An 11709-nucleotide genomic window follows, 5' to 3' on the forward strand; every position below is an offset into this window, starting at 1 on the left:
GCTGAGGCAGGAGAATCACTTGAACCTGGGAGGCAGAGGTTGCAGTGAGCTGAGATTGTACCACTGCACTCCAGCCTGGGTGACAAAGCAAGACCCTGTCTGGAAAAAAAAAAAATACTATCTAAGGCAAAGGGTGGTGGTTGTGTGAGGATTCCATGAAATAACAACATGCATTTACTAAATCACGACCAGACCATCCTAGTACTACCATCACTTCTGTTCTACACACACCAAGGTGTCTGTGCAACTGACTTTTAATACTTGCTTCACACATTCACAATGTCATCAGCCTGGGTAGGGCAGATCTCTAGTGCATAGGGCTAGAAAAGGAAGGAAAGAAAGTTTCACTGACTTTTCTTTTCTCAATCCGATGTGCCTAAGTGATGAAGAGCCAATGTGCAGGATATTCAAGCTCTTTGGGGACCACAGTTCTCGCCAGGTAGCCAAGATTGCTGATGCGTACACAGAGAGAAAAGCTTTGCTGAGGACATTCAGCAGGTGCTGCAGAGATCTGAGAGCACAGCCCAGGAAACTGAGGTATGGCTTGAATGGTTCCTCTCTTGTCCCTGCATTAACAGGAAGACAATGTTTGGTTCTGGATTCAACAGTTTTCTCTTCAGAGCACTAGGCCAACAAAGGTCGTGTATAAATGCAAGGGAGAAATCATACATTGCATTCTCTAGAGACAGGTTCCCCTTGAGTCTGTCCTGAAACATGCCAAGTTTTGAAATGTGCACCTTAAGAACTGGGTCAGTCCTGATTACTTTCAGGACTTCAAAAAGTAAACAGTTAATAGCCAATTAATTTGCCTTCCCTGAGTTCAGGAGATGGAGCTAAGAGTCGAGGGAGACCACAGCAGTTAGAGTACATAGGACAGAGTTCAGAGAGGAGATGGTTACACAAAGAGAGATCCTGCAGACCTGTTGAGGGTCTTCCTTGACTACTTAGCAGTGAACTGATCAGCATATGTCTGTGAAGACACTACCCAAGGTTAGACAAGGAAACAAAATTACTGAGGGAAGAGCACCTGATGCTTGCACAGGACAAGGAACAATGCCTATTTCCACAAGACCGGAAAAACTCATACATCGTGGAACAATGGGAAGAGTACTCAGAAGGTCTTGCCTCCGAGTAGTCGGGAATAATTAGCCCTAGATGAACCACTGCTGTGGATCCACCTAAAAAACAATGAAAGCAAGACCTGAAAGGATCAAACTCTTTCCAAGTAGCTCCACTGCATCCCATAACAAAATTGACCATTTATAGGAATACAAAAATATCCAGCTCCCAACCAAGTAAAATTCAAAATGTCTGGCATCCAATCAAAGATTACCAGGCAGGCAAAGAAGCAGGAAAACATCGTCTATAATGAGGACAATAATCACACAATCAAAATCAAATCAGAACTGAGACAGATGTTAGAATTAATAGATGAAGACACTAAAAGTTATAATAATTATATTCCATATTTCAGAACGTTACAGACAGAAAATATAAAAATAGGCTGGAGTGCAGTGGCAGGATCTCGGCTCACTGCAAGCTCAGCCTCCTGGGTTCACACCATTCTCCTGCCTCAGCCTCCTGAGTAGCTGGGACTACAGGCCCCCACCACCACACCCGGCTAATTTTTTGTATTTTTAGTAGAGATGGGGTTTCACCGTGTTAGCCAGGATGGTCTCTATCTCCTGACCTCACGATCCACGCACCTCTGCCTCCCAAAGTGCTGGGATTATAGGCGTGAGCCACTGGCCTGGTCAAAAATTTTTTTAATTTAAAAAGAATTTCCTTATGGGAAAATTATGAGGGAGGAGGTGTGTAGCTGTTTTATCTTTGTAGCTATCTTATTTATGAATAAAATGGGAGGCAGGTTGCCTGACACAGCTCACTGCTTGACTTTTCCCTTTGGCTTAGTGATTTTGTGCCCCAAGATTTATCTTCCTTTCACAAGAGGTATACATTGTTCATGTGCAGGAAGACTCAACATTGTTGAGCTGTCGGTGCTCCCCAAATTGTTCTATAGCTTTAATCCAATTATTAATCCAATTGTTATTAATCTCAGCAAACTTTTTTTTTAGTTAACAAGGCGATTCCAAAGCTTAGATGGAAAGGCAAGGATTCTAGAGTAGCCAAAACAATTTTGAAAAAGAACAAAGTTGAAGCGCTAACACTACCTGATTTGAAGAACTATTATAGCTGGGTATGGTGGCTCTCGCCTATAATCCCAGCACTTTGGGAGGCTGAGACTAGAGGATCGCTTAAAGCCAGGAGTTCAAGACCAGCCTGGGCAACAAAGCAAGACCCTGTCTCTACAAAAAATTAAAATAAAATTAGCCAGGTGAGGTGGCATGTACCTGTAGTCCCAGCCATCCATTTGGGAGGCTAAGGCAGGAGGGCTGCTTGACCCTAGGAGTATGAGGCTGCAGCAAGCTATGATTGTACCACTGCTCTCCAGCCTGAGCCACAGAGTGAGACCTCTCTGAAAAAAAGATTTTTAATAAAAAACAAAAATCAGAAAGTATTATTATAAAGCTATAACCATCAAAACAAAATAATATTGGCATAAGGATACACAAATGGAACAGTGGAAAATAATAAAGAGTTGGGAAATAAACCCACAAATCTGAGCTCTTACAAGGCTACAGAAGCAATGCAGTGGAGGAAGGATGGCCTTTTCAGTGAATATCCATATACCAAAACATTTTTTTAAAAAAAAAAAAAAAAGGAAAGAAAGGTAGAAAGGAAGGAAGAAAACAAAGAAAAAAGGAACCGGCATTGATCCTTAACACTATATGTAATAGATCTCTTAATAGATCATAAACTTACATACAACATCTAAAACTATAAAACTTACAGAAAAAAAAGGAGAAAAATATTTGCAAAGCACATACCTGATAAAAGGTAAAGAATATAAAGAACTCTCAAAACTCGACAATAAGAAAACAAACAACTGAAAAAAATTGAGCAAAGTATTTGCATACTTCACCAAAGAAGCTACACAGATGAAAAAAATAAACATATGCAAAGGTTGTCTTAAGGAAATGCAAATAAAACCAGGAGATAGCACTACACCCCTCTTACAAAGGATAAAGCATACCAAGTGTTGATGAGGATGCGGAGGAAGTGGAACTCATACACTGCTGTCAGAAATGGTATAGACACTTTGAGACAGTCTGGCAAATTTTTAAAAAGTTAAATATGTGATCCAGTCATTCCATTCCTAGGTTTCAAAGCATGTGAGAATAGGAAATGGACATGCATACAGAGACTTGTGCACAAATGTTCAAAGTAACTTTTTAAACTAATAGGCCTGAACTGGAGACAACCCAGATGTACAGATGAATGGAGAAACAAATTGATATACACAAGAACCCATGAATGGAACTGAAAATTGCTGAGTGAAAGAAGCCAGACAAAAAAGAGCAAGATTCTGTTCATATAAAATTTTAGAAAATGCAAACTCATATACAATTAGAGAAAGAAGGTCAGTGATTGCTTGGAGAGGCAAGGTCAGGAGTGGGTAGAAGGAAGGCGTGAGGAAACTTTTGGGAGTGATAGATATGTTCGTGATCTTGCTTGTGATGATGGTTTCCAAATACCAAAGAAGTTTCAAAACTTATCAAATTATACACTTCTTGGTACATAAATTACACTCAATAAAGCTATTTTATTTTATTTATTTATTTATGTATATATTTGTTTGTTTATTTTTCCCCGAGATGGAGACTTGCTCTGTCGCCCAGGCTGGAGTACAGTGGCGCAATCTCGGCTCACTGCAACCTCTGCCTCCTGGGTTCGAACGATTCTCCTGCCTCGGCCTCTGACTGGCTGGGATTACAGGCATGTGCCACCATGCCAGGCTAACTTTTGTATTCTTAGTAGAGATGGGATTTCCCCATGTTGGCCAGGTTGGTCTCGAACTCTTGACCTCGTGATCCACCTGCCTCTGCCTCCCAAAGTGCTGAGATTACAGGCATGAGCCACCGTACCCGACAATAAAGCTATTTTAAAGATTTAAAGGATATTGAAAAACTGAGCTTACTGAACTCTAGTATGCATATGGCATTATCAGAAAACAAAATGCATACTTTCCTCATTCATTTATTTATTTGTCTGCATCTCTTGGATGTCTGTCAGGTGCTAGGCCCTGTGATGGTGACTGGGTGTACAAGAGAAAGCAAGACAAAGTTCCAGCTCAGTGAATTTTATTTCCCCAGTTGTTTACAAATGCTTTGATTTGACCTTTAGATAAATTTGTCAACCATTAGTATCTTGGTTCTACTGAAGGAGTAAGAACACTTTAAACTGAAATTCTTTTTTCTTTCTTTTTTTTTTTTAGTTGAGATGGAGTCTCGCTCTGTCACCCAGGCTGGAGTGCTGTGGCACGATGTTGGCTCACTGCAACCTCCGCCTCCTGGGTTCAAGCAGTCCTCTCGCCTCGACCTGCCAAGGAGCTGGGATTACAGTCGCACATCACCACATCCAGCTAATTTTTGTATTTTTAGTAGAGACGGGGTTTCACTGTGTTGGTCAGGCTGGTCTTGAACTCCTGACCTCAAGTGATCTGCCCACCTCAGCCTCCCAAAGTGCTGGCATTACAGGCGTGAGCCACCCCACCTGGCCCCATTTTAAGCTGAAATTCAGTGGCGGTGAAGAGCTAAATTAATACTTTTGAGAAATGCCCCTGCAATGGTACACTCTGAATTGGAGGGCTCTGTTCTGGACCCTAACGATCCAGCTTAATGGTACACTCTGAACTGGAGGGCTCTGTTCTGGACCCTAACGATCCAGCTTAATGGTACACTCTGAACTGGAGGGCTCTGTTCTGGACCCTAACGATCCAGCTTAATGGTACACTCTGAACTGGAGGGCTCTGTTCTGGACTCTAACGATCCAGCTTAATGGTACACTCTGAACTGGAGGGCTCTGTTCTGGACCCTAACGATCCAGCTTAATGGTACACTCTGAATTGGAGGGCTCTGTTCTGGACTCTAACGATGCAGCTTAATGGTACACTCTGAATTGGAGGGCTCTGTTCTGGACCCTAACGATCCAGCTTAATGGCTCACTGGGGGGTACTGAGGAAAACCATAACTCTATGTGCTGGGAATCCAAGTGTATTTTAAATGAGAAGCAGGGCTGGGGGAGATAAACAAGCTTATTCTTGTGTGAACTTCTCCATGGGAGTTGTCCTATTCGAAAACAAGTGTACTGTACCATTTATTCCTTATCATAAAAACCGAAATTTGAATGACTCATTCAAGCTAACAAATAAGGTGGAATCTATGTTAAATCTTTTTCATATTTGTGGCTCTGTTCTCAATAGAAAGCCCTAAAATATTTATCAGAAAATAGATCATTTCACTTATCAGAAAATAGACCCTTTTACAAGTATAAAATAATCCACAACTTGTAGCATTTTAATATTCCTATATAGAACAGAACTGTAAGTTTTCTTGGAAGCTGAAGTACAACCAAACTAGTGTTAAAAATTCAAAAGAAATGTTTTAAATCTTAAAGGACCCAACTGGGTGAAGGATACAAATAAATCAAGAGTCTTCTCTTTATTAACTTCTTTCCTTTCTTGACCCCATGTGCCAACATCTCAGGAAACACTCACTTCCAGTTACTCTGCATAGAGTAGTCTGTGTTTAGTAACTATTTTCTGGACTCGAGGGAAATAAAATGGCCACAACCTCCGGGAGATCTACCCTTCCTGTCTTTCCCAACTTCTACAGCTCACTTGGCCACTTCTTAATGTTCATCTTCCTCTATCACATCTACAAATCTTGGTGTGCCCCACTGCTCAGCCCTCAGGCCTGTGTCTACATTCTCTCCAAAAATAATCTCATCTCAAGTCCCTTCCTTTAAAAATCCTCTGTGCTGATGACTCCCACAGCTAGATCTCCAACTCAGATCCCTGTCTTGATCCCAGTCCCACAAAACTGCCTCCTTGAAGTCCCCATAGGGGCCGGGCATGGTAGCTCATGCCTGTAATCTCAGCCCTTTGGCAGGTAGATGCAGGCAGATCGCTTGGGCCTAAGAGTTCCAGACCAGCCTGGGCAACATGGCAAAACCCCATCACTACAAAAAACACAAAAATTATCCAGTCTTAGTGGTGTGAGCCTGTAGTCCCAGCTACTCGGGATGCTGAGGTGGGAGGATCATTTGATCTAGAAAGGTCGAGGCTGCAATAAGCTGTGATGGCACCTGCACTCTAGCCTGGGTGACAAAGTGAGACAGAGAAAAGAAAGGAAAGGAAAAGAAAGGAAAGAGAAGGAAAGGAGAGGAGAGGAGAGGAAAGGAAAGGAAGAGAAGAAAAGAAAGGAGAGAGAGAGAGAGAGAGAGAGAAATCTTGACGGGATGCCCTCAAGCATCTCAACCATAACATGCACAAAAGAGAATTCTCAATTCCTTGCTACCCACCCCAAAATTCCTCCTCCTAACCTGCTGGACTCCAGGTACCATGGCTCCCCAGGGATCGGAATGACTGGGGCTATCACCGCAGCACCCCTCCTTATGAATTGCATCTGTTACCGGCAGCAAATCCGAGTGGGTCTGCAGCAACCTGAATTCTTGCCTCCTCAGCAAACAGAATTTGACGGAGGGGAATAAGGTAGAGGGAGAGACTGAGGCAAGTTTTAGAGCAGGAGTGACAGTTTATTAAAAAGCTTTAGAGCAGGACTGAAAGAAATAAAGTATATTTGGACCTGGAAATTAACGTACTATCCTCATCACTTCTGGGTCGGGCCCTCTGGGAAGATGGCAGCAGTGCAGGGAGCCGAGGTGAAAGTGGATGGTAGCGAGCCAAAACTGAGCAACAAAGTCTCTGTTGCCCCAGCTGGAGTGCAGTGGTGGTGGTAACCATTAGTTCCAGGGTGTTCTGCCATGTTGACACAAGCTGCTGTAAGGCTTGTTAGGGGGTCTCTGCGCAAAACCTCCTGGGTAGAGTTGGGTCGCAGGGAACTGCGACTGGGTCAACTTGCTCCTTTCACAGCGCCTCACAAGGATAAGCCATTTTCTGATCAAAGAAGTGAGCTGAAGAGACGCCTGAAAGCCAATAAGAAAGTAGCAGAGAAGGAAGCCAAGCGGAAAGAGCTCAGTGAGAAACAGCTAAGCCAAGCCACCACTGCTGCCACCAAGCACACCACTGACAATGGTGTGGGTCCTGAGGAAGAGAGCCTGGACCCAAATCAATACAACAAAATTCACCGTCAAGCAATTCATCAACTGAAGGTCAATGGGGAAGATCCATCCCCACACAAGTTCCATGTAGACATCTCACTGACTTCATCCCAGAATATAGTCACCTACAGCCTGGGGATCACCTGACTGACATCACCTTAAAGGTGGCAGGTAGGATCCATACCAAAAGAGCTTCTGGAGGAAAGCTCATCTTCTATGAGAGGGGGTGAAACTGCACGTCATGGCCAATTCCAGAAATTATAAATCAGAAGAAGAATTTATTCATAATAACAAACTGTGTCAGGGAGACATAACTGGAGTTCAAGGAGTCCTGCGAAAACCAAGAAAGGTGAGCTGAGCATCATTCCGCATGAGATCACACTGCTGTCTCCCTGTTTGCAGATGTTACCACATCTTCACTTTGGCCTCAAAGATAAGGAAACAAGGTATCACCAGAGATATGTGGACTTGATCCTGAATATTTTGTGAGGCAGAAATTTATCATCTACTCTAAGAGCATCATATATATAAGAAGTTTCTTGGCCGGGCGCAGTGGCTCAAGCCTGTAATCCCAGCACTTTGGGAGGCCGAGACGGGCGGATCACGAGGTCAGGAGATCGAGACCATCCTGGCTAACACGGTGAAACCCCGTCTCTACTAAAATACAAAAAAAATTAGCCAGGTGAGGTGGCGGGCGTGTGTACTCCCAGCTACTCAGGAGGCTGAGGCAGGAGTATGGTGTGAACCCGGGAGGCGGGGCTTGCAGTGAGCTGAGATCCGGCCACTGCACTCCAGCCTGGGCAACAGAGCCAGACTCCGTCTCAAAAAAAAAAAAGAAGTTTCTTGAATGAGCTGGGATTCCTAGAGATTGAAACTCCCATGATGAACATCATCCCAGAGGGAGTTGTGGCCCAGCCTTTCATCACTTATCACAACAAACTGGACATGAATTTATATATGAGAATTGCTCCAGAACTCTACCATGCTTTTGGTTGGTGGCATCGACCAGGTTTATGAAATTGGACGCCAGTTCCGGAATGAGGGGATTGATTGATTTGACACACAATCCTGAGTTCACCACCTGTGAGTTCTACATGGCCCATGCAGACTATCACCATCTCATGGAAGTCATGGAGAAGATGGTTTCAGGGATGGTGAAGCATATTACAGGCAGTTACAAGGTCACCTACCCCCAGGTGGCCCAGAGGGCCAAGTCTATGATATTGACTTCACCCCATCCTTCCAGAGAATCAACATGTTCATAGATGAAAACTTCTGTACTGCCCTGGAATACGGGCTGCCCCCCACAGCTGGCTGGGACATGGGCATTGACCAAGTCGCCATGTTTCTCATGGACTCCAACAACATCAAGGAAGTACTTCTGTTTCCTGCCATGAAACCCGAAGACAAGAAGGAGAATGTAGCAACCACTGATATGCTGGAAAGCACAACAGTTGGCACTTCTGTCTAGAAAATAATAATTGCAAGTTGTATAACTCAGGCGTCTTTGCATTTCTGCAAAAGATCAAGGTCTGCAAGGGAATTCTTGTGTGTCGCTTTCCATTTGACTACCGCGGTTCAGTTCAGTCATCAGAAGAGAGACAAAGAATTAAACATTTCTTTTTAATCCTTGTTACCAAATAAACCATTTGTCTCTTCTCAAAAAAAAAAAAAAAGAAAGAAAGTACATTTGGAAGAGGGCCAGCGGGAAACTTCAGAGTGCATTGTTTGACCTTTGACCGGGGGTTTTCTACATTGGCATGCTTCCGGGCAGTTGCGTCCCTTCTCCCCTGATTCTTCCAGTGGGGTGGGCTGTCCCCATGTGCAGTGGCCCGCCAGCACTTAAGAGGAGCTGCATGCACAGTGCGTTTACTGGAGTTGTGAGCATACTCACTTGAGGCGTTCTTCCTGTCCTGGTCAAGTGTTCCTAGACAGTCATATAACAGTTACACTCCACCATTTTACCCCTTAGTGCGCATGCTTGAGCCCACTCCCCCAACTCCTGAGTTTTTGTTTGTTTGTTTGTTTGTTTCTCTTTTTTTTGACACGGAGTCTCACCCTGTCACCCAGGCTGGAATGCAATGACACCATCTTGGCTCACTGCAACCTCCGCCTTTCAGGTTCAAACAATTCTCCTGCCTCAGCCTCCCCAGTAGCTGGGATTATAGGTGCCTGCCACCACACCCAGCTAATTTTTGTATTTTCAGTAGAGACAGGGTTTCACCATGTTGGCCAGGCTGGTCTCAAACTCCTGACCTCAGGTGATCCGCCCGCCTCAGCCTCCCAAAGTGCTGGGATTACAGGCATAAGCCACTGTGCCTGGCCAGGATCCCTTTCTTAGAAGGCAGAAAACTGAGATCCAAGTCTACCCAGCTAGCAAGAACCAAGGTTCTCCTGGGTCTGTGTGGCTCCACTGGTGTGCTTTCCTCTACTTTTTGCTGCCCCATCTGGAAAGACCTGATCACCGGGTGATACTGGTACTGCGTTTTATTTATTTTACTTATTTTTGAGAGAGGGTCCTGCTGTGTCACCCAGGCTGAAGTGCAGTGGCACAATCACGGCTTACTGCAGCCTTGACCTCCTGGGCTCAAGGGATCCTCCCATCTCAGCCTCCAGAATAGCTGGGACTACAGGCATGTACCACCATGCCCAGCTAATTTTTGCATATTTTGCAGAGATGGGGTTGTGCCATGTTGCCCAGGCTGGCCTCAAACCCCTGAGCTCAAGCAATCCACCTGCCTTGGGTCTCAAAGTATTGGGATTACAGGTGTGAGCCGCTGTGCCCAGCTTGGTGCTGGGCTTCAGGGGTGAACTGAAGACCACCAGTTCTAGAGTATGAGATCTTGACTTTTTCTAGAAATGTTAGAATGGTTGTATTTTAGATTTCATTTATTCCCCTCTAAATTATTCAGGTGATTTCTTCCATGTGGCTATTCTTTCAACAATGGTCTGCATTTGGCTGTAGCAGAAGTCCATGAGCAGTGGCTTTAAATAATTAGGGGTTCTATTTTTTTACTTTAATGAAATGTCTCAAGGTAGGAAGTCAAGGCTGGCTGGCTTGGGAGCCATGATGCTCCAGCCCTTTTCTCTCAGCTATTTGGTATGTGCTCTTGTCAGCAAGTAGTCACGGGATGACTGTTGCATATAGGCATACTGTCCGTGATCCCGGCAAGGAGAAAGGGAAGGATCAAGACTGGTCCCAGGGGCACCTACCCACTTTTAAGCAGCTTCCCAGAAGCCCACCTGACTGGATTCTACTTCTGCTTCCATTGCACACCTGGTTACTCCCAATGTCAAGGGAAGCAGGAAATGAATGTCGTATTTTTAGCTGCCCACATTGGTTTCTCCAAAAAATCAGAGTTCTTTGGGTAGGAAAGAGGTGAAAAACGGGTAGTGGTCTGGCAACCAGCAGTGTCTGCCAGGTCTGGGGCCTCCCTGACTCAGGGTGGAAGCCCGGGCAGAGCAGAGCCTGTGGGCTGGAGGGCCTCCCTGCAGGGCTTGCCTAAGTGTGTGTTAGTGCTCCCTTGGCAGGACACACAGAGGCTCATCAGACCTGCCCACCAGTGCCACCAGCAGAAGGACCATGATCGAAACCATCGGAAACTGCCTGATCAGCGGCATCCACAGCTGCAGCTGCATGGTTACCTTGAAGCAGGAGCTGGAGCTGGAGCATGGCTCCGAGTTGGAGAGGATGCAATGGGTGGCCCGGGACCTCACAGCCCCCCACCAGCTCTGCCATCAGATGCTGAGGCTCCTGCAGCAGCACCCGAATGCGGTACAGTTTCTGCAAGCAAGCACAAAAAGCTCAGGATAGAGATGAAGAGGCTCATGCATGACGGCATGGTCCCCCAGGTCCCTGAAAAGGACAACGTGTCTATCGGGCACTATTTTCAAGAGCTCATTAAAGGAATAGATACTGCTGGCTTGGTCCTGCCTGAGTTGGCCCAGGCGTTGGCCACCGCGACCAGGCTGCCCCAGGCCTGCAGGATGGGCGGGGCCGTGCAGAGCGAACTGTTGGAACAAACGCTCCAGGAGATTTTATGCAAGTCAGAGTTGGGCTTGCTGCCAAAACCGAACAAAGAGGCAAAGCTTCGTGGGGACCCATGTTATTCCTCCTCCACTTCCTCCACTGGTGTGTTCTCCACACAAGGAAGTGGGTTTAGGTCTAGGGAATCAACAGTGTAAAGTCGTATTTTGGCCTCAAAATGTCAAAAACTTTCATCATTTTGTCTGTAATTTGAAAGTTGCTAGACTTCACTTCTTAAAAAGAAAAAAAAAACTTTCCACATTGTGATCTCTCTCTTGATTTGGGTTATTCTGCTGCTAATTAATCATCCAGAGTTTTTTTTTGTTTTGTTTTTGTTTTTTTCATTTTTAATGGAAACCTGCTTTAAAAGCTTGTTGCTGAAAGCTAACATAGGAGGACTTTAACTAGTGGGAGATGCTGGGCTTAGCTGGGCTGGAGGTGGTGCAGGAGGTAAGTTCTTGGCACAACTGAACAGAACAGCATTGTGCTCTGATGACTTA

At 45.0% G+C, this 11709-nt stretch overlaps 1 protein-coding gene and 1 pseudogene across 3 annotated transcripts; both read left to right on the forward strand.

Annotated features, from left to right (window-relative positions):
• Positions 1-245: 245 nt before the first annotated feature.
• LOC144334791 (uncharacterized) lies at positions 246-11476 on the forward strand. Of its 2 annotated transcripts, none has more exons than XM_077966445.1 (2): positions 246-537; positions 10714-11476. In XM_077966445.1, the coding sequence occupies exons 1-2, from the start codon at positions 371-373 to the stop codon at positions 10994-10996; spliced, it is 450 nt and encodes a 149-aa protein (XP_077822571.1). In that variant the 5' UTR covers positions 246-370; the 3' UTR covers positions 10997-11476. The 2 variants fall into 2 exon arrangements, 1 of the variants encoding a protein (XP_077822571.1); XR_013404976.1 differs by lacking the exon at positions 10714-11476 and adding an exon at positions 4337-5489 and having other exon boundaries at positions 370-537.
• LOC718035 (lysine--tRNA ligase pseudogene) lies at positions 6723-7883 on the forward strand (annotated as a pseudogene). The gene has a single exon (XR_013787.5). The product of XR_013787.5 is annotated as a lysine--tRNA ligase pseudogene (transcript).
• Positions 11477-11709: the final 233 nt, after the last annotated feature.

Source organism: Macaca mulatta, chromosome 15 (assembly GCF_049350105.2).
Source record: "Macaca mulatta isolate MMU2019108-1 chromosome 15, T2T-MMU8v2.0, whole genome shotgun sequence".
Classification (NCBI taxonomy): Eukaryota; Metazoa; Chordata; class Mammalia; order Primates; family Cercopithecidae; genus Macaca; species Macaca mulatta.